Source organism: Vigna umbellata, chromosome 3 (genome assembly GCF_029865625.1).
Source record: "Vigna umbellata cultivar VRB3 chromosome 3, Vumbellata_1.0, whole genome shotgun sequence".
Lineage (NCBI taxonomy): Eukaryota > Viridiplantae > Streptophyta > Magnoliopsida > Fabales > Fabaceae > Vigna > Vigna umbellata.
Genome location: NC_142167.1, coordinates 150,958 through 172,478, shown reverse-complemented (window position 1 = coordinate 172,478; position 21,521 = coordinate 150,958). Strand labels below are relative to the sequence as shown.

General features: G+C 34.5%; 3 protein-coding genes and 1 long non-coding RNA gene across 4 annotated transcripts; 1 reads left to right on the top strand and 3 right to left on the bottom strand.

Annotated features, from left to right (window-relative positions):
• Nucleotides 1–309: 309 nt before the first annotated feature.
• LOC148201305 (uncharacterized) lies at nucleotides 310–3,378 on the bottom strand. The gene is made up of 7 exons (XM_088108784.1): nucleotides 3,105–3,378; nucleotides 2,512–2,945; nucleotides 1,644–1,935; nucleotides 981–1,221; nucleotides 791–878; nucleotides 419–646; nucleotides 310–324 (listed from the first exon to the last, which is right to left on the bottom strand). The coding sequence occupies exons 1-7, from the start codon at nucleotides 3,376–3,378 to the stop codon at nucleotides 310–312; spliced, it is 1,572 nt and encodes a 523-aa protein (XP_087964910.1).
• A 1,349-nt stretch (nucleotides 3,379–4,727) lies between these two features.
• Nucleotides 4,728–7,678, bottom strand: LOC148201304 (uncharacterized). The gene is made up of 3 exons (XR_015785117.1): nucleotides 7,187–7,678; nucleotides 6,779–7,044; nucleotides 4,728–4,952 (listed from the first exon to the last, which is right to left on the bottom strand). It is a non-coding gene; the product is annotated as an uncharacterized LOC148201304 (long non-coding RNA).
• A 1,302-nt stretch (nucleotides 7,679–8,980) lies between these two features.
• Nucleotides 8,981–12,327, top strand: LOC124842486 (protein trichome birefringence-like 38). Its single transcript, XM_088109991.1, has 5 exons — nucleotides 8,981–9,279; nucleotides 10,737–10,908; nucleotides 11,289–11,464; nucleotides 11,655–11,813; nucleotides 11,940–12,327. The coding sequence occupies exons 1-5, from the start codon at nucleotides 9,029–9,031 to the stop codon at nucleotides 12,229–12,231; spliced, it is 1,050 nt and encodes a 349-aa protein (XP_087966117.1). The 5' UTR covers nucleotides 8,981–9,028; the 3' UTR covers nucleotides 12,232–12,327.
• Nucleotides 12,328–13,672: 1,345 nt separating this feature from the next.
• Nucleotides 13,673–18,096, bottom strand: LOC124842487 (RNA-binding (RRM/RBD/RNP motifs) family protein). Its single transcript, XM_047318984.2, has 3 exons — nucleotides 17,963–18,096; nucleotides 15,514–15,975; nucleotides 13,673–14,125 (listed from the first exon to the last, which is right to left on the bottom strand). Exons 2-3 carry the CDS (start codon nucleotides 15,955–15,957, stop codon nucleotides 13,973–13,975), a joined length of 597 nt encoding a protein of 198 aa, XP_047174940.1. The 5' UTR covers nucleotides 15,958–15,975; nucleotides 17,963–18,096; the 3' UTR covers nucleotides 13,673–13,972.
• Nucleotides 18,097–21,521: the final 3,425 nt, after the last annotated feature.

Here is a 21,521-nt window from a genome sequence, read left to right as displayed (position 1 = left end):
AGATGAAAGGTGTGATCCTTGAGGAAGACGAAGTGTGAGTGTGAGTGAAAGAGTTTTCTCAAAACTCAGAAGTTTGAGTGGATTCCACATCAAACAAGAGAGCGTTTCACAGTCTGCCACTTGCACACCAAACCCTGCTTGGAATTCTCTCCCGTGACACTTGGCGTGTGTGCATGCACAGATTGGTGCGTTTTTAATGCACTGAGTGTGTGTGACGTGGTGCAGTTTCCAGAGAATGGTGGAGCTTGATTTCAGTGCATTGCAGGAAGAGATTTAGCAGATTTGAAGTAGGATTAAATCAACTCAGAATTATAGTGCACTAATCTGGTTTAACACAGAATTATCATTGCTTAATTATATAGGGTCTTACATTCTCCCTAACTACAAAAATTTTCGTCCTCGAAAATTTATAAATTACAAGCAATAAGTGTGGATATAATTCCTTCATTGCACTCTCTACTTCCCACGTTGAATCTCCAGTCTTAGCATCCCACACCACCTTCACTAGACGAAGGTCTTTTCCTTTATGCAGCTTGGTGCGTTCATCTTCAATGCGGACTGGTTGCAGCTCCAATGTTCTGTCTTGACGCAGTTGGATGTTTTCCAGCTCCAAGATATGAGAAGGATTAGATATGTATTCCCTAAGCTGAGACACATGGAAAACTGGATGTAGATTTGATAATTGAGGAGGCAACGCAAGTTCATAGGCTACTGGTCCAATCTTCTTCAATATTTGATACGGCCCTATGAACTTAGGAGACAGCTTCTTTGGATGAACAACTCTTCCCACTCCAGTGATTGGATTCAGTCTTAGAAACACATGATCACCTGTAGCGAATTCCAGTGGTCTTCTCCTCCTATCAGCATAGGATTTCTGCCTGCTCAAAGACGTTTTCAACCTGTCTTGAATCAACTTAACCTTATCGGTTGTTTGCTGGATGAGCTCAGGTCCAGTTAGCACGTTCTCTCCCTCTTGAAACCAGCAAAGTGGTGTTCGGCATCTTCTCCCATAAAGTGCTTCAAAAGGCGCCATACCAATGCTAGACTGGAAACTGTTGTTATACGTGAATTCCACCAGTGGCAATACTTCATCCCAAGCGCCTAAGTGGTCCAGGACGCACGTCCTCAATAAGTCTTCTAAAGTCTGGATTGTACGTTCAGACTGTCCATCCGTCTGAGGGTGATATGCTGAACTCATCTGCAGCCTGCTTCCTAATTCACCTTGCAAAGATTGCCAAAACCGAGATGTGAATCTCGTGTCTCGGTCAGAAACTATGCTTGAAGGCACTCCATGAAGACGAATTATCTCCTTGATGTACAACTTAGCCAAATTTGTCATTGACATCTTCAGATTCACGGCTAAGAAGTGTGCGCTCTTCGTTAATCTGTCCACGATCACCCAAATTGAATCATGATTCCGGACCGTACGTGGCAGATGGGTCACGAAATCCATAGAAATGCTGTCCCACTTCCACTCTGGGATCTCCAATGGTTGAAGCAATCCTCCTGGACGTTGGTGTTCTGCCTTAGCACGTTGGCAAGTCAAACAAGATGCCACAAAGCGTGCAACATCACTCTTCATCCCAGGCCACCAAACGATTTTCGGAGGTCTTGATACATCTTGGTCATGCCAGGGTGTATACTAAGACGACTGTGATGGCCTTCATCCAGAATAATCCGCTTCAGCTCGCCATCGTTAGGAATGCACGTCCTACCTTTGTAACGCAGCATGCCATCCGTTCCTGTATTGAATTCCTTATCTTTCTTTGAAACGAGTGAGTTTAATATCTTCACCAGATCTTCATCCTCACGCTGCTTCATTCTGATTCGATCAAATACATCGCTAGCTATTCTAAGGTTACAGCATTTGATACTGCTAGGCTCCAACTCAAACTGTAATCTCAGATCTCTGAAACTCTCCACTAAGTGCAGCTCCTTCACCATCATTAATGAGACATGCACTGCCTTCCTGCTTAGTGCGTCCGCCACCACATTGGCCTTCCCAGGATGATACAACAGTTCAAACTCATAGTCTTTTAGAAATTCCAACCAACGCCTCTGCCTCATGTTCAGCTCTTTCTGATCAAATAAATATTTGAGGCTCTTGTGGTCACTGAAGACTTGGAATGTTGATCCGTATAGAAAATGCCTCCAAATCTTCAATGCAAAAACGACTGCTGCCAGCTCTAAGTCGTGCGTTGGATAGTTACGTTCATGAATCTTCAATTGGCGAGACGCGTACGCTACTGCCCTTTTCTCTTGCATAAGCACACAGCCCAAACCTTGATGTGACGCATCACAGTACACTTCAAAGGGTCTGGACGTGTCTGGAATGATCAGCACAGGAGCGCTTGTCAACTTACGCTTCAGCTCTTGGAAACGTTCCTCACACACATCAGTCCACGCGAACGGCTGATCCTTCCTAGTTAACTGGGTAAGAGGAGCCACTATCTTGGCGAACCCCTCTATAAAGCGTCTGTAGTAGCCCGCAAGTCCAACAAAACTCCTCACCTCAGTGACCGAACGCGGGCTCTTCCAATCTAACACTGCTCTCACCTTTGAAGGATCCACTGCAATGCCTCCAGCCGACACCACATGCCCCAAAAACTGGATTTCCTTCATCCAGAATTCACACTTAGATAATTTTGCATACAATTCCTTCTCACGTAACACTCCAAGTACCAGTCTAAGATGTTTCTCATGCTCCTCTTCGGTCTTGGAATAGATGAGAATATCATCTATGAATACAACTACGAACTCGTCCAAATAGGGCCTGAAGATGCGATTCATGTACTCCATAAACACGGCTGGAGCGTTCGTCACTCCAAATGGCATCACCACATATTCATAATGTCCATACCGTGACCTGAACGCTGTCTTATGGATGTCTTCATCTTTAACTCTGATTTGATGATAACCGGATCTCAAATCAATCTTTGAGAACACTGCAGCTCCATGCAGTTGATCTAGCAAATCATCTATCCTTGGTAAAGGGTATTTATTCTTGATGGTCAGCTTGTTTAATTGCCTGTAATCTATGCACAACCGAGAGCTGCCATCCTTCTTCTTCACTAAGAGTACAGGCGCTCCCCATGGTGACACACTCGGTCTAATGAATTGTTTCTCCATAAGCTCCTCAATCTGCTTCTTGAGTTCAACCAATTCCGCAGGTGCCATCCGGTATGGCTGAACGGATATAGGGGCTGCCGTTGTCACCAAATCAATGGTGAATTCAACTTCTCTAACAGGAGGCAACCCTGGTATCTCATCTGGAAAAACGTCCATAAATTCCTCCACAACTGACGTTCTCTCTCGACTGCCAATAGCGGACGTTCGTTCATGTCTCAAATCTCCAAGCTCTTGGTCTTCATGCGTCATGATGAGAAAACAGCTTGCACCTTCCATTATATCTTCCTTCAACTGGCCAAGCGTTACTGTTAACTCTTCTTCTTCATCATTAGGAAACACCAATTCTTGTTACCACAATCTATAAGAATGTGATTGGTGGTCAACCAATCCATCCCTAGAATCACCTCCAACCCTTGGAGAGGTAAGCAAATTAAATTCACCTTGTAACTACGTCCCTCTCAACCATGGCAGGAAATGTCCTTATGCACAAGCTTGAAATCATGACTTTCAAGTCACTCCTTAGGCCGTTCTCAAACTTCCTACACTGCCACTCCTCGTTGGTGGCCATCGTATAAAACCGAACAAGGTGCTTGAACTTGTTGGTATATTCTGAAACTGTCATCCCACCTTGAACCAGTTGTAAAAACTCCACTTCCTTCGCAAACCGTACGCTGTCAGGGAAATACTCCTCGTAAAACTTACTACGAATACTTCCCAAGTGACAGGACGTTGAGCTTCTACCAGAATAGCTCTTGTGCTCGCCCACCAATGGCTTGCTTCCCCAGTCAACAAATATTCTGTGTAAGCCAACCTGTTCTCGTCCGGACACCTCTTTGCGTTGAAGATTCTCTCCATGTCCCCTAACCATTGGTGCCTCATCAGGGAGGCCCTTTCCATTGAATTTAGATGGATGGTGTTGGAGAAAACTCTCCAAACTCCATTCGGCATTTGGTTGGGCAGCGTTTGAAGAAGATGCTCCAGGCGCACCTCTAGTTGCAGCCAGTATCTCCATCAATTGTCTTTGCGTGTTTTCAGAATTAACACGCGAAGCCTCCAAACCTTGCATAGCAGCTTGGTTTTGCTGCATCAAGGTAGCATTCTGCTCCAGTAACGTGGTATTCTGTTGATGCAGTCTTTCCACCACGGTTTCCAACAATCTAGTGTTGCTGGACGTCTCGGACTCATTCGGTTGAGGAGGAGGAGGCAATCTAGGTGCCATTTGTTCTCTGGATACAGAGAAAACAAACTAACGTTAGTTATGTTCAAGAGTTAAAAATAAAGTAACTCATTAAACATACTATAAGCACACAGCAAAACACAGTGCACTCATAACCCTACAGTGTCCTTTAACAAGAACAAACTGCTCTGATACCACTAAATGTAACATCCCAAATAATGATAATTACCATTAACCAGAACTGATCACATTTACAGAGATAAACAGTGCAGTCTTAAGAATATTACAGTAGCTCAGAATTTTAAAACTTAACATACAGCACGTACAGTAAAATCTGCAGTGTTCAGAATTCATAAAAAAATAAACAGAAACCAGTTCTGATTATCCATTCTGTAGAATTTAAATACAGAATATCAAAATACAGTACAGCACTTTACAGTGTTCATAAACTAATCAAAATATAAAACAGTTCTGGATAAAACGCGTCTGCAGTACTGTACACAGAACTGTTAAAATACAGTACAGAAAATAACTAACAGCTACTATGGATCTAATCTCTACTGCTCCGATTTAACTTCCACTTCTACCAAGTTGGCATCCTCCAAATTTTCTTCTTCCAGCATTGTTTCAAGGGATGCACCACCATCTGCTCACATCCACAACGGATGATCATTGCATTTGACAAGACGGAAGTACATGGACAATAGACAACACAATGGAAAACGCAAGGGTAAGCTTATAATATTTAATTTATACAATTAACACATACGTTCACATATCAATTCAAACGTGCAGCACATAAATTATCAATTCGCAATCATAAAATAAATATAAAAGACAGACTGTCCGGACTGTATGAACCATGTAGTTACAAGCGTCCTTGCACCCGAGTGATGTAGTAACTGGATAACATTAAACAGCTGCCACTCGAGGTTAGTCCCTCGCCCATATCTAAGCGATGAACGAAGAACCTCCTGCCATTCCCACGCATGACTACCCCCTTCTACGTGAAGATGAGTATCACGGAATATCAGGACGGACAGCGAGTCCTAACTTATCCAGGTTCATACTTTACCATTCAATATTTCACATTCAACACATCAGAGACGTTCCTCCTTGGAACGCTCTTTAATATCCACTTCCAATAATTTCTTCAAAATATATCATTCGTTCATAATAACCAGTTCTCTTTATTCCCTTTCTCATTCTGTGTTTCATTCCCTTAACATTTTACAACATTCATTCTTTGATCAAATAAAACGAAAGTATTACAGTACTTTTGACCACGCGTTTCTGAATAAAAGAAACGAACCGTGTACTCACTTAATACGTTTCAATACTTAATAATTTGAAAATACTGATCTTTTAAAGAGGTGGATGATACTTAGAAAGATTTTGAGTGTACAGAGTTCAGGTAGAATCCAAAGGATAAAACCAGTAAGAAAATGTTTAGATAAACAACCAATATAATTGAATTTCAGAAAAACAGCACTGCCAGTCAAAGAACGAACGTTCAGAATTTCAATTTGGACGAACATCAATTACGTTCGCTCAGAACTCAATAATAAGGACGAGCGTTCAGTTAGAAACCGAACCCTGCTGTGGACGAACGCTAGGTCAATGACCAAGCACGAATCAGCACTAACGCTGGTTATAACCCAAGCGCTTTATAGGACGAGCGTTTCGGTATAGGACCGAACGCCAACTTTGGACGAACGTTCAGTATAAGGACGAACGCTCTCTAGAACTAACGTTCGACATAAGGTCGAACAACAATAAGGACGAACGCTCGACATGAGGCCGAACGTCATTGAGGACGAACGCTCGACTTAAGACCGAACGTCACTTATTTATAAAGTTTTAAATATTGATCTATACTGAGCAGAACGAACGCTCATTCACTCAATTGGGGGACGCTCGTTCTCGAGCAGAATTCATTCCAAATGAATGAATTCCAATCTAAGTCATGTTAACCAAAAACCGAACGGTCTAAGACCGTACAGTGACGAACGACCTTTTAGCAACAGAGAATGATCAGAAAATTTAGATTTTTCACACTTAGCAGAATTTTTCCAGATTTCCATTTTCCAACTTTATACTTCCATTTCAGGTTTAATTCCCTTCAAACATCATCATCATGCAGATTTCAACATTTAAAATCATTCCAACCACACAATAGCCATTCTCCATTCATCCATAATCAACTCAACATGCATTTAAATCAAATTCAACATCAAATATAATTCATACAAGCCGTATCAGTTCATGACAGATTCATCCAAACCAGAATGCATATCAGATATCAGTGATCATTTCTAACAACTCAACTTCATATTTTTCACACATGCAAAACAAACCAGAAATCATATTCCATATCAGTAAACGTTTCTAAATACTCAAACATCATGCTTTCCATATATGCATCTCAGATCATAAATCAAACAGTATAAATTAAACATATACTTCCCTTACCTGTTACTGCAGTGAAATTCCAATTGTTTAAGGTTTATCTTGATCACTCACAGTTCTCTACCCAAATGAATTCACTCCACGACTTTCACTAAATCTAAAATACCAAAATAACATAAAGATCAAACCTATAACTCATTCATGCAACCAGAATTTTGATTAGCATGAACTCAATGGACAATTATGCAGAATGAGAACTTACCAGTTCAGTTCTCAATTCTGTTCGAATCAAGTTGATGTTCACGGTGCAGTGACAGTGTTTACAGTATCTGAAACAGAATTTGAGGAGATGATGAATGAGTAATTTTAGAGGGAAGATGAGAGTTCTCAGAAACTCAGATTTTTATCCTTGCATGCAACTGATACAGTGTTCCTAGAAATTTTAAGATTAGATTGTGGTTTGGAGCTTACCAGTTACAGAATCAAAAGAGGTTCGGATCAAAATGGAGCTTGCTGGCCCGTGAATGTTCCTATGGTTTCAGAAAACGGATTGGAGTTGAAGGAAGTGAGTAATGGCAGAAGGAAGATGAAGGTTCGTAGAGAAAAGTTTGGAGAAGATGAAAGGTGTGATCCTTGAGGAAGACGAAGTGTGAGTGTGAGTGAAAGAGTTTTCTCAAAACTCAGAAGTTTGAGTGGATTCCACATCAAACAAGAGAGCGTTTCACAGTCTGCCACTTGCACACCAAACCCTGCTTGGAATTCTCTCCCGTGACACTTGGCGTGTGTGCATGCACAGATTGGTGCGTTTTTAATGCACTGAGTGTGTGTGACGTGGTGCAGTTTCCAGAGAATGGTGGAGCTTGATTTCAGTGCATTGCAGGAAGAGATTTAGCAGATTTGAAGTAGGATTAAATCAACTCAGAATTATAGTGCACTAATCTGGTTTAACACAGAATTATCATTGCTTAATTATATAGGTCTACAGGGACTAACCTCGAGTGGCAGCTGTTAATGTTATCCAGTTACTACACACTCGGGGCAAGGACGCTTGTAACTACATGGTTCATACAGTCCGGACAGTCTGTCTTTTATATTTATTTATGATTGCGAATTGATAATTTATGTGCTGCACGTTTGAATTGATATGTGAACGTATGTGTTAATTGTATAAATTAAATATTATAAGCTTACCCTTGCGTTTTCCATTGTGTTGTCTATTGTCCATGTACTTCCGTCTTGTCAAATGCAATGATCATCCGTTGTGGATGTGAGCAGATGGTGGTGCATCCCTTGAAACAATGCTGGAAGAAGAAAATTTGGAGGATGCCAACTTGGTAGAAGTGGAAGTTAAATCGGAGCAGTAGAGATTAGATCCATAGTAGCTGTTAGTTATTTTCTGTACTGTATTTTAACAGTTCTGTGTACAGTACTGCAGACGCGTTTTATCCAGAACTGTTTTATATTTTGATTAGTTTATGAACACTGTAAAGTGCTGTACTGTATTTTGGTATACTGTATATAATTATGCAGACATGTAAATCAGTACTGGTTTTAGTAAATTAGATGAATTCTGAACATTTTAAGTTGTACTGTAAATTGCTGTTTTATTTTGGAGCAGCTACTGTAAATATTAGCCAGTAGGCTTTTATTTCTGTTTTAATGCAAAGACTGTTTATGATTACTGTTAATTGTAATTAATTCTGAATTATAGTGATTACTGTATTTTGGGATGTTACAGAAAAATTATACAAAACTTACAAGAAAATGTTAAAAATGATATTATACGATGAGATTGTTAAAAGTAAAATAAGACTTAATTACAAGAAACATTCAAAATAATCTTTTAAAAATTAAGTTCTGTAATATTTAATTAGACTACAATAATATCAGGCATATATAAAATCAATATAATTCAACCGATAAAATCGTGAATTTTCTAAAATCATAGAACTAAAGAAAAGAAAATATAAAAAAGACCAAAATAACATTATGAATTAAATTACAATTGAGACAAAATAGAAATCTTAAAATTAAACATAAATGATAAAGGTGGTTTTAACCTAAATTATACAATTGAGATTATTTTGAGCATTCCATATATGAAGATGGCGAAAAGGGTTTTAATTAATTTTATATTGATTACATTAAAATGTAAAGCTTTTAAAAAGACAAGCACAATCTTTTAAAGAAATATTAAATAGTTTACATTTTATAATAAAATTGACTCCGAAATTCTATATAAAGAGAGACGGAGAGAGACAGCATTTTGAAAGAGACAGAAAGACAAGAGAATCAAAGAGTGTTGTTGTTGCAATGAGGTTATACAGATGTTTGGTTTTTGGGTTGGTGTGTGTGTGTTTGAGTTTGGTGAGTGAAGGAGAAGAAGATGGGTTGTCGGGTTGCAACATGTACGAAGGAGAATGGGTGTGGGATGATTCTTATCCTCTTTATGACTCTGCAAAATGTCCTCACCTTCGTTCTCAGTTTGATTGCTCCAAATTTGGCCGTCCTGATCATTTTTATCTCAAATACAGATGGCAACCCTCCAAATGCAACTTACCAAGGTACACCATTTTCGCTTCCCTTCAAATCGTAAAAAAAATCGATTTTGTAAGATTGGATTAATTTAACTAAGTCGACGTTGTAAGGTTGAGTTTGTGTAAAAAAATCGATTTTGTAAGATTAAATTAATTTAACTAAGTCGATGTTGTAAGGTTGAATTTGTGTAAATATGATCAATTTTTTGTGCTTTTTATCAAATGATATTAGTCGTTAGTATTTTCTTATTAGAGAAAAATGATCTCATTGTCTCTTCCACCAACTTTAGTTAAAAAAGAATTGAATAATGACACTCTTACTTTTCTTTTTAACTTTCTCTTGCAAGTTCATTTGAATTTTTATATGAGAAATTTTCTTGCTTTTGTTTATGTCAAAAATCAATTTTCAAAGTTTTTACAAATTAATTTTGTAATATTGAGTTTTTTTTGTTAATATTAAGTTTATATGATCACATAATTTTTTGTCAACTTTTTTTTTATGTATCAATTTCAATTTTGGTATGTTAGAAATGTCACCTCGACTAGAATAAAAGTCGATTTATAATATATAAATGAATACAAATCTTATTTTATAAGTTGATTTTGTGAGGTTGAATCACGCTTAAAGTTTACTTTTAATTAATCTTTAATTTCTTTTGCATTTTTCTCGTTTTAATATTTAACTTTCGAAAATCACTACATAACTAAATAAAATAATTAGTGAAGTTTTATGTTAAAGAGCGATTAGATTAAGGAATGAATGAATCTGTTTTGATTTTGATGAGTCACGGGTGAGAGCATTGTGTAATGATGTTTGAAACTCACATGGAGAAGAATGAAAACACAGCTCATATACATTTCATGCCAGGATAGGGACATACATACATCCACACACAATATATTTATTATCTTATTAATAGTGCTTTTATTTTTCATTCTTTCAATGTAAAATCATTGGTTTTTTTAGAGTTTTTCTTGAAAAAAAAAAATTATTCCTAATAATACAAGTATTGGATGATTTTACATGTGACTAATATTTTTAGGAAAATTTAAGTGTCATTTTTTTTCACAATATTGGTTGTTTTATAGGGCTGTTAAAGAATAACTTATAAAAAATTAATTTAATATTTATAAGAATTTATTATTGTTATAATTATTATTAATTTTAAATTCATTAGTGAAACTTAATTTATATGTATAAGCGTTTAATTATAACTCGATAATGCATTTATGAGATTTACGTTATATCTTTTTATGCATTTATTAATTAGTATTATACATTTAAATCCACTGATGAAACTTAAAATAAGAATTTATTATTCATAAGTTATTTTGAACGCATTGATAAACCTTAATTTAATCCTCCCGGCAACCTAAACTTTGAGCCAAATTTAGAAACAGTGATACATGTTTGAGTAATTTTCATTTTTAACATTTGAAAAGTGATCCGAAATTCTGAATATGATAAAAATAGCCTTTTACAGATTTGATGGGAAAGAGTTTTTGACAAAACTGAGGGGGAAGCAGATCATGTTTGTAGGAGATTCAGTGAGTCTCAACCAATGGCAATCACTGATTTGTTTGCTTCATTCTTTTTTGCCTCAAACTCAAATATTGGATGAGCTTGATAAGCTAGTCTATAACTACACATTCCCGGTAAGTCACATGTCCACTTTTTCAGAAGGATAATGATACTTTAACAACATTTTTTAGACAACATTTTAATATCATTTACGTGTTTTTCTATGATTGGTCCAAAATTACTCTACAATCAATAATAATAATCATAAGACCAATCACAGAATAACACGTAATGTTAAAATGTTGTCATGTTATCAAAATATCATTATCTTTTTTAGAATTCTGATAACTTTCTTATTGGAAGTCTCGATGACCAGAAATAAGACGAATATATATAATATAGAGATAAAATTAATATATAATATATAAGTGGGTGCAATTTTTATCTTTCAAGTTGATTTTGTAGAATTGAATTAGGTTTAAAAATGACTCTTTTTTTTCACTTGCTGCTGCAGGACTACCAAGTTTCAGTGTTCGTTTATCATTCCACACATTTGGTTGACATTGAAGAGGAAAAAATTGGTCGAGTTCTGAAGCTGGATTCCATCAAGAGTGGAAGCATATGGAAAAACATGGACATTCTGGTTTTCAACACTTGGCTTTGGTGGTATCGCACAGGACCCAAGCAACCGTAAGATCTCTTCAAAATCGTTTCATCTTTGCTATCACAGCTTTCTGCAGACACATTAACAGCTTAAAATAACTGATATACAAGTTAAAAATAATCTTTTTGAAGAACTTAAATATTTTATTTTGTGCAGCAGAAGCTGTGATTCTGATAGTAGTTAAGGATTAACTGTACCCTTTTGTTTGTTCTGCAGATGGGATTATATTCAGATAGGTAACAAGACAGTGAAAGACATGGATCGCATGGAAGCTTTCAGAATTGGTTTGACAACATGGGCTAAATGGGTGGATGCAGAGGTTGATACAAACAAAACCAAAGTTCTTTTCCAAGGAATTTCTCCTCAACATTACAAGTAAGTTTGGCACATTTTCTTATCAGTAAATAAATTCATGTAAGCAACAAAAGTTTCATTTCAGATAGATCAAAGAATCGGTTAAATGCATTTAAGTTTGAATGTTTGAATCTGTGTATAAATCAGTGGAATAGAGTGGAATGAACCGGGAGTGACAAACTGTTCAAAGGAGACAAGGCCAATAAATGGATCAACTTACTCAGCTGGATTGCCGAAAGCATATTATGTAATGGAAGATGTGTTGAAGAAGATAACCAAACCTGTTCATCTGCTTAACATTACAACTCTGTCACAGTTGAGAAAAGATGCACATCCTAGTTCTTACAATCTCTTCAAAGCCATGGACTGTACTCATTGGTGTGTGGCAGGCTTGACAGATACATGGAATGAATTATTGTCTGTACAAGTCACAGATTGAAAATAAAGGTTTGAGTTGGCTGTTTAGTCACATGAATTTTTGGGACAAAATGTAAAACTCTAGTCAATAATAATATTAAACAACTTTTAAATTTCATCTTTACCTGTTTGAACTTTATCTTCTTAAGCATATGTGCTCAAAGGTTTCATGAACTATTTGTTAGAAGATATCAGTATCTCAGATGAATATCAGCATCTAAACACTTAACTAAGGTAATAACTAGAATAAGTGTTGAATTATTGATCATTGCATGTATTTGTCAATCTGTGCATGTGTCAGACTTATGACAGTTAAGAATCATATACATATCTTTTGTATAAAAATTGGAACATCCAAATGTTTCGTTATTTTAAATATATATATATATACTTATTACTTATAAAAGTAAAACAAAATGCCACATCATTATCATTGCAATAATAAAATGACTAGAAAAAAAAAACAAGATAAATTGCAACGAAAATGAGAAAAAAAAAATACCTGAACTAAAAAAGTGATATACTTACGGGTACAACAAATAATAATTCATAAGTTGAATTAAAAAATTAACACAAAATAAAAATTTTAAATAAAATAATTATAATAATCACACATTTTCTTAACCTTCTTAATTTTTTTTTTCTTCACCTTAGGTCATTCAGACATTACATAATATTTCTTATTCTCTCACTCACTATTCATCACGTACATTCTTACTCTCTAAAACACGCTTGCCTTCTAAAAAGAATACGCACTAAAAATGCTATCTGCATACCTCATACTATGATGTGTAATTTTTTTTTCTTCCTTTTTTTAGACTCTAATAATTTTTTATGTATTAGTTTTGGTCTTCAATAAAGTTTTTTCTTATTTTAGTCCTCATACATTTTTATTTATTATTAACACCTATTTTATTGTTTGTTGGAATCTTTAAGTGATAAGTTGTTCTTTAAATAACTATATCACGAATTGGATAACTCGTTTTTTTTTTAATTATTTTACTTTTAAAAAAATAATCATTATAGTTAAAATAAGAACATTTCAACATAAATGAAATTAAACGAAAATAAAGACTAACATGTATATGGTTTTTTCTCATATCATTCTTCAGTTTATCGTCAAATAGGAAATGTTGAAAGAAAAAAAATACTGCAAACGTTAATCGGAGAAAAATAACATTGTTTACATCATTCATTAATTCTTGTTTTAAAAAAATTAATTAGTATTTTAATTCTAATATTTGTGATGTTAATTCAATGTAATCTTTTAATTTTTTTTCTCAATTTAATCCTTATTTTATTTTAAAAAATTAATATAATATATTCTGTTAACTGAAAAGATAACCACGTATGAGTTGAAATTTTCTTCTCTCTAACGACCTTCCCTCCTTGAGGTGTATATATATATATATAAACCTAAGAAATAGTCGAGAAAGAAACAATTATAATATTGTGTCAAAATAGAAGAAATAATTATAGCTAAAGATAGAATTAACCAGGACTAAAAAATCAAGCTATGAAGGTTCCTTACAAAACTTCTTTTTTGGAAAATCCTTACGAAACTTGGGTCTTCTTTTTTAAGTGCCACCAACACCCCACTATGAATCAAAAGAAAACGACACAAAAGATTATCTTTAGGCATGATTATATACCATGTATGAACTGAACTTCATCAGTAGTAGTAGCACGACGCAACAAGCCTTGATTCTAGCCAGAAAAAAGAAAAACATATATTTACATGAATTGTAGACCAAACGAAGACTTCATTCATCTGCAACATGCAGATTATACTTTCTCGCCAGACGATGGGCAGTTTTATCAGCCATAATACCATCTATCATCTTGAACTTTTTGTAATGCACTTTAAGCGTTTCTTCCTGCTGCTTTGCAAGCTTCTCTTCCTCGTCTAGTTGCAGCTGAACAAACACAAAAACACACCCAGAACCCACTTCAGGATAAGATAATGTAACTATCGCTTAACGTAGACATTATCAAACATTTTTGTGATTAATAGCGGGCAATAGTTTCGGGCACTATTTTGATAGAAGAGAAAGAAGTTTATTTAGCAAGATGGTCATCCGTACTAATAAAAGAGTCTTCTATAGGGAGTGAACTAGTGCTGTGTTTTTAGATAGTTCGTAAGAGGTCATAGGTTCAAACCTGAATGCTATCATTGTAAATAAATAAATAGAACGTGTGTAACCAGAAGGATAAAACAGGGATATGCTTTCATATCAGTTTTGCACATAATTCTACTGTTTAACGTAGCATTCTTTATTCAAGACAACATAAAATTCAGACACGACAATTCTTCTAAAAAGTGATCTTGTCTACAAATCGTAAGTAAAGGGGTATCGCCCTTTGATTTAAAGCACATGAAAATATTATAATATGGGCGACCTCTGCCCTAGGATTCTTACCTCGCAACAATCCTTGCCCTCAATCTTAATTTATTAAAATTCAAGCACATTCAAACATACTTCAAAGACACTAACTTTCAAGATTCTCCCACAATCACATTTTAAACACGTGAATTTTTCATTTCAGTAATAATTCCAAATTGAGAACAATGACATGTAGTTATAAAGAATTAATATGCATTATATTAGAGAGAGTGGTTATATCCGCTTTCTTTGAAAATAAATTGTTCGAATCACAAACTGAAGGAACATAAAAACTAAAGCTAAGAGGAAGACATAACGAGGGCCAATCTTACACACTTAGAAACAAATCAACCAATATTTGAAACAGTTTATCTGATTCCAGCTCATCAAAAAATAAAAAATAAAAAATCAGTCTCTGGTATGTTTAGCACAAACAACAAAAGTCTTATTCTACAACTTTATGTTATGTTTAATAACGACAGATTATCTTTCCATCCTTAAGTTTCTCCAACGTCTAACTTTGTACTGGATATTTCTGTTATTTTAATTTCAGTATAAATTCCTCTACATCTTCACAATTTATAAAGGTTTGTGTTAACAGTGCATAAGAATTAAGGATCACTTGTTACAGCACCATTTCCACCACTATGTTCCCATAAAGTTACTAGTAATTACATACACTCACTATAGAAATGCTTAACACTACTGCTAACTACTCTTCTGTTAAGGAAAATGTTGACAGATTGACAGAAGCACGCATTTCGCACGACACCACAAACTTGCATGAACATTGCAAATAAAAAACTCATTTGAAAATAGATTTTCCTCACATCAACTCCTGGAGACATACTCAGCAAATTCATTAATTGAAATATTAATAGTCGTAAGAGCTACAAAAAAATTACCAGAAATGAACTTACTTTGCGTACAAATTCTATTTCTGCAGCATGTTTGCGTGTAAGATTCTTTAGTTCCTTCGCCACCTCAAAATCAGGTTCACTTGGCTTCAACCAACGTACCTTAATCTTTCTGTTAGGCTTTATTGGCCGATCATCAAACATTTCCATCACAGCAGGCTGAGCCCTTACTGGCCGTGGCATCCCAGACATCATAAAAGAATATTGTCCTACCATTGATACAATTTCCTTGACCTTTTTGGCAGAATCTAATTCTACTAATGCACATTGCGGAAGATTGCTAGGTCCAAAGTAGTTGGGAATAAACTTGACATTTTTTACAGTGGCAAACTGGTCAAGGGCAGTTCTTATCACAGATTCAGTGACCTGTGGTGACAGGTTGTCAAAGTATACTGTCCTACTAACTTTCTGTTCAAATGCAGAATACTCTTCTGCTGACGATTCCATGCAACGAGTGAATAAAACCTAAAAACACATATTTCAAACTTTGGGTAACTAAATGCGTATACCATAGGAAACACATGAAGATAATGGTTTCTTTTTTATTCCATCACCAATGCAAGTTACTTCAAAGCAGAAGGGCTCAAAGTTTTTCAACAGTAGTTAAATTAATTGATCATTTTGATATGGCACAAAAACAATATTTTCTCTAAAATGTAAAACATATTAATATAAATATAACTCTCTTCAGAAGTATGAGCTAATATGGAATTAAATTAATTATAAAAAACACACAAAAATGACATTTGTTTGAAGAACATCTGTGTTGCAATTGAGGAAGAATAAGGACGCAAAAATTGTTATAAAATCTTGTTAACTTTCCAATAAAGAAACTCATTATTACATATGCTCCATTCCCGAACATTACAGATTAGATTCACTTGTTTACTAATAGTGATGATATGCAGAGTCAGGGTGGGTCCAGTTTCCAAGAGAGATTAAACCAATCAGAATAAAATATTTAAATCCAAAAAGATTTCACCTACAAACCTATGTGTTAGCTTTCCCAGGACACAAACAGCAGATGGTTTCATGTTCTATAAGTCAACTCATCAAATAAACAGAATACACTGCTATAAAGGAGACATCAACCCAGCATGTCAGCTTCCCAAATCCCATTGATGGAAGCCAAAAGGAGACAATACCAACCAAATTTTAAAGAACAAGTTTAAGGCATTACTGAGCAACACCAATGTCAACAGGTAAATCATAATCATCCATGAGAGATCCCAAAATCCACTTCAAGAAGCCAAAATCCCAAACATACAAAACCAAAAAGCATCTGAAGAGTTTGATATTGATGTGCAACCTGAATTTTTCAAACATAACCATGGAGCAAAACAAGAACTCTCATGGGAAAAACGAGCGAATAAACCAAAGTTGTCATAAAAGTTTACCCAAGAGAAAAATAGTATTTAAAATGACAAAACTTTGATCAAGCTTCTCATATCAAGTTCTCTAGCCAAATGCTAGACACAATTTTCTTTCATAAGTTTTATAACACATAATAAATGAACGTAATTTAACATTAGAAGAGCATCCCCACATCATTTGATCTCCAAGAGACTTAGTTGCCAGAGATAAAAGTGCCCAGACGCACAGAAACCCGTCACCATTGTGCTGGCTCAAGAGATAAACTAGGTTTGGCTTGAGAGAGACAGTGAGAAATGACAGCTTTCGATTGATTTTATAAGCAAAAATAATTTTTCAAAATTGAAATTCCAAAAACATGCTCTGACAGTGGTATTCAGGGGCTCTTTTAGAATAAAAAACATAGCACTACTATCCGTCTGCTACAGCTGCCATTGGCACTGTACTTACACTAGAGCATACTATATAAAACCCATGTTTAAGGGCCTGTTTGGATAAATAGCTTGAGTAAAACATAAGCTAACATAAAACTAACATAACATTTGTCAATCCCATAACAATATAAACACTCATTTCTTATATTCGAAAAAAAAAAACGAGATAAAAACTTTTATTTTTGTAAGTTACATCGTAAAGCATAATGAAATAAACGAAAACAACTTAGGAATGCATCATAAGCTCTTTTCATAAAAGTCTCTTAACGCTGAAAACAAGCTCTTTCAAACATATATCCAAAAATAGATCGAACAGAACATTGATGCCACAGACTCACAGACCTAAAACCACAACAATAATAATCATAATAATAGTTAACAGTAAGGAAACATAGTACGTTCTCGAGAATAGCAAGACCAGCAAAAAAATTGAAAGGTGGAAACAAGTACGAGCGAAGCTACTGATCCACGAGTTTAATAAAAATGAGAAATACGAAAGCAAGAAGGCTTGAAGTTCAGCAGAGATGGTGAAAACAAAGAAGAGTGTTGGCCAAATGCATTTGAAAGGAGTAAAAATGGTACACGAAATTGAACAGGAATTAGGGTATTAGTTGCAGATAGAAGAAACGAAACTAAAAGAAACAAACCGAGGAACATAAAAAGCGTGTCTGCGACGGTGGATTGAATCGCTTCCTCGCTGCGATTGCGTTTCGGCAGAGAAAGGGCTTCCAAAGAACCTCTTTGTTCTGTCTTTTGTTAATTTATGCTTCACCATTTATTTTCAATAATAATAATAATTATTATTATTATATACAAATTGTATAAAACAAAAATATTTAATTTAATCTGGTCAAAGTTATCAATTAAATTTATTGACTTTTTATTTTTGTGAATAATCACATGATTCTCTAAATATGACTTTTATTATGTTATTTATTCATATAAATAATATGACTAAATATTGAAAAATTGGCAATATTAAAAATTTGTAAAAATTGAAATACTTGATTTAACTTTTTATTAACGGTATGATTAAATTGAATAAAATAATAGTAGAATAACAAATAAATCATTAATAATAGTTCACTATATTTCACTTTTCACTTATTTGGAGTATTTTCTTAATCTAAACAATTTTATTATCTCAATTTTGTTTCTCTTTTTTTTACTCTTTTCCTTTTCATCCTTTAATATAAGCAAAATAGTTAAAAACAAATTAAATAATATTAAAACATATTTTTATAATACTAAAAATTAAATAAAATATAAATTTATAGATTTTTATAATTTTGAACATATAAAATTAATAAAATGAATTATCATAATTAAATTAAAATTTTGAAAACATTTATCAATATAATAAAATAAAAATAAAATAAAAAATAATATAAATTATTTTTTTAAAGATTATTATGAAAGAAGGTGTGAAACTAACTTTTTTTAATTAAATAAAAATGTATTATATGACCATTTAGTTAGTCCATCGATCAACCATACTCAAATTATTTAATGAGTCATCAGTTAACTTATGGACTACGAACTATATTCAGATTATTTAATGAGTCATCAATTAACTTGTTGACTACGAAGCAAACTGGTAAATTATGAATCAACACATTAACTTTAATATTGATCAACTTTAAAGGTAAAGTATGATTAGTATGATTATTTCGTAATTGAGTCATAATAAAGCCAATGTTAATTAAAAATTTATCTTAAAACTTATAAATAAAGGTTTAAGTTAAAGAGATAGATGATTTACATTAACTGTTGCAGTAATTGTTAACTACCAATGTTCAGCTGAATTTGGCATTAGAATGTCTACTATACAAGTATCCTTCAAGTGGTTCGTATGAACAAGTTGACCCAACACTTGGATTTATAGACAACTTTTGGACTTTAGACGACACAACACAGCTTAAATCATTGACCTTGACCCTCACACCTGAAATAAAAATGATTCTAATTGGCGACGATACTAATCGCATGAAAAATAATATTTCTCCTAGTATTTTTTTCAAATTTCATGAATTGCAATTCGAATCAACAATCGTGGCTTGAACCTCAACCTCCATATATCGCTTTTTGCCAGGGTTCGCTTTTGCTTTAGTCGTCTTGTATTTTTGTTAACTTGGTCGATCGACCTTACTTTTTGTACACAGTTTGGACAAATTAATGAAACATTATTCTTTCATTTGTTGTCTTCTTATAATTGCTTCTTACTTGCTGAGCTTTCATTGAATCATGCGCGATTGTTCTGATGGCTTTACTAATTGAGTAATAAGTTTCCTGAAATCGATCGGATAAGTCTATTATTTAAATCTTTATATTGTTGTGTGAGATTAAATTATATAGTATTAACTCGCTCATCATGTGTCCAATGATTGCTTAGAGGAAGTAGTTATGGTCAGAAAATTCATTGTGGTAACTTTGTGTTCCACCCATTGCTCGATCAAGACCACAAATCTACTAGCAAGTATACTAGGTTGATGTAGTAAACAAAGCATCGTATCCACAGGAATTTGGTGAAAATAATAGTGTTAATTTTTATGTAAAAGGAGTGAGAGTGTTGTCATGTTAATCTAGAAATCAATCTAAGCTATCAAAGAAGTGATTATAGTATTAAAACAATGTTGGAGTCTGATTTAACAGATCCATCCTCTCTTGCATTAGATCTTCCTTCAAGTCTGCAGCTTCACGTGATCAAGTCCTGGGAGTGCTCTTTATGGTACTTCAAGCCCATCCTGGTACCAGGAGAGTAGTATCTTGCCTATTGTCCAATATGCAACCTAACAAGTGACCGTGTACGACTCACATGCATTACGAATAAGACTTTATTCCAACTGCACATCTCTGGCCTATTTCATCCCACAGAGGGAAATTGATTGAACCACAACTTAAGACTAGATGCCACGCCTCAAGCCAGTTAAATATGAAAAGTGATAAGTTCATCCCAAAATCAAGCACAAATTAATTAACTACTTTAAATCAAATAAAAACTACATAAATGAAAGTGTCACCAAATACAAGAGAGTTTGAATCTGCTACATCATTCTCCAACACATGGAGATTTAGCTCCTCATGAAGATAGAAAAAATTACAAGCAAGGAGGAAAACATCTTCTTATCTTTTAAGGATGTATCTTTGAAGTACAAGGATTATGTAAGAAACTCGAGTCTCTCTCTAAAATCACCCTAAGAGGGCTAAGACCGAAGTCTAGTTCCCTTATGGATCTCTCCAACTTCTTTCTCTCCCCTTCTCAAAATTTGTCCAAGATGCTTGTATTTATAGACTTTTCACAATACAACTCAAGCGGTGGCTCACGGCTCTAGTGCTAAGGTTTCCTTCTTTGGTTGGTTTCCTCTGTTACTTAGGTTATGAAGATCTAGGCTCGAGCTATGTGAGATTGCTTAATAATGAAACACTCTCCCATGGCTGAAGCCTTAGTTAATGGCTTAAGGAAAACATCTTTGGTGAGTTTTCTTCTATGGTTGAACATAGACAGTGGACTTCTATTCCTAATATAATAACACTTATCGAGACAGTATAATAACAATATAATAAATAATAATAGAATGATAAATAATAATCAACATATCAAATTACCATAATTTACATATCAAATTACCATAATTTAGTTATGATATTAGAATATGAGTTGGATTGTTTAGTAATGAAAAGATTTAAAGAGTCGTATTGAACGGCACTCTTTAATATACATATTGGAGCATGTAAGGAATAAGTTCAAAAACTATGTAAAATAGTTTACTTTGATTAAAAATTACAAGAAAGAAGAGCAACAAAATTTTTAAAACTCTAAACCTACCACCAAAAACAATCAGTAGCATGCAGACCCCTCCCTAACGAGACAAATATTACTGTTAAAAGAGATGAAAGTGACAGAGTTGGCACAAATGGCAGGCCTCGAACATTGTGACTTTGTTTATGGAATATTGATATGATCCTCACATATAAACCCACAAATAAGACACACCGGGCCAAATACAGAAGCATGTGCGTAGACATTCTACACGAATAATTTTATACCAGGTAGCAGCATTACGCCTGCAGAATACAGTGTTTTTCTAATTATAAACACTAATATATGTATACAAAATTGTTAATCAATATTTCTCAGTCCATGCCACAATCTCAGAAGACATACGCAGCTAAACATGTGAGACAAAAATTTCATCTATATGCAAT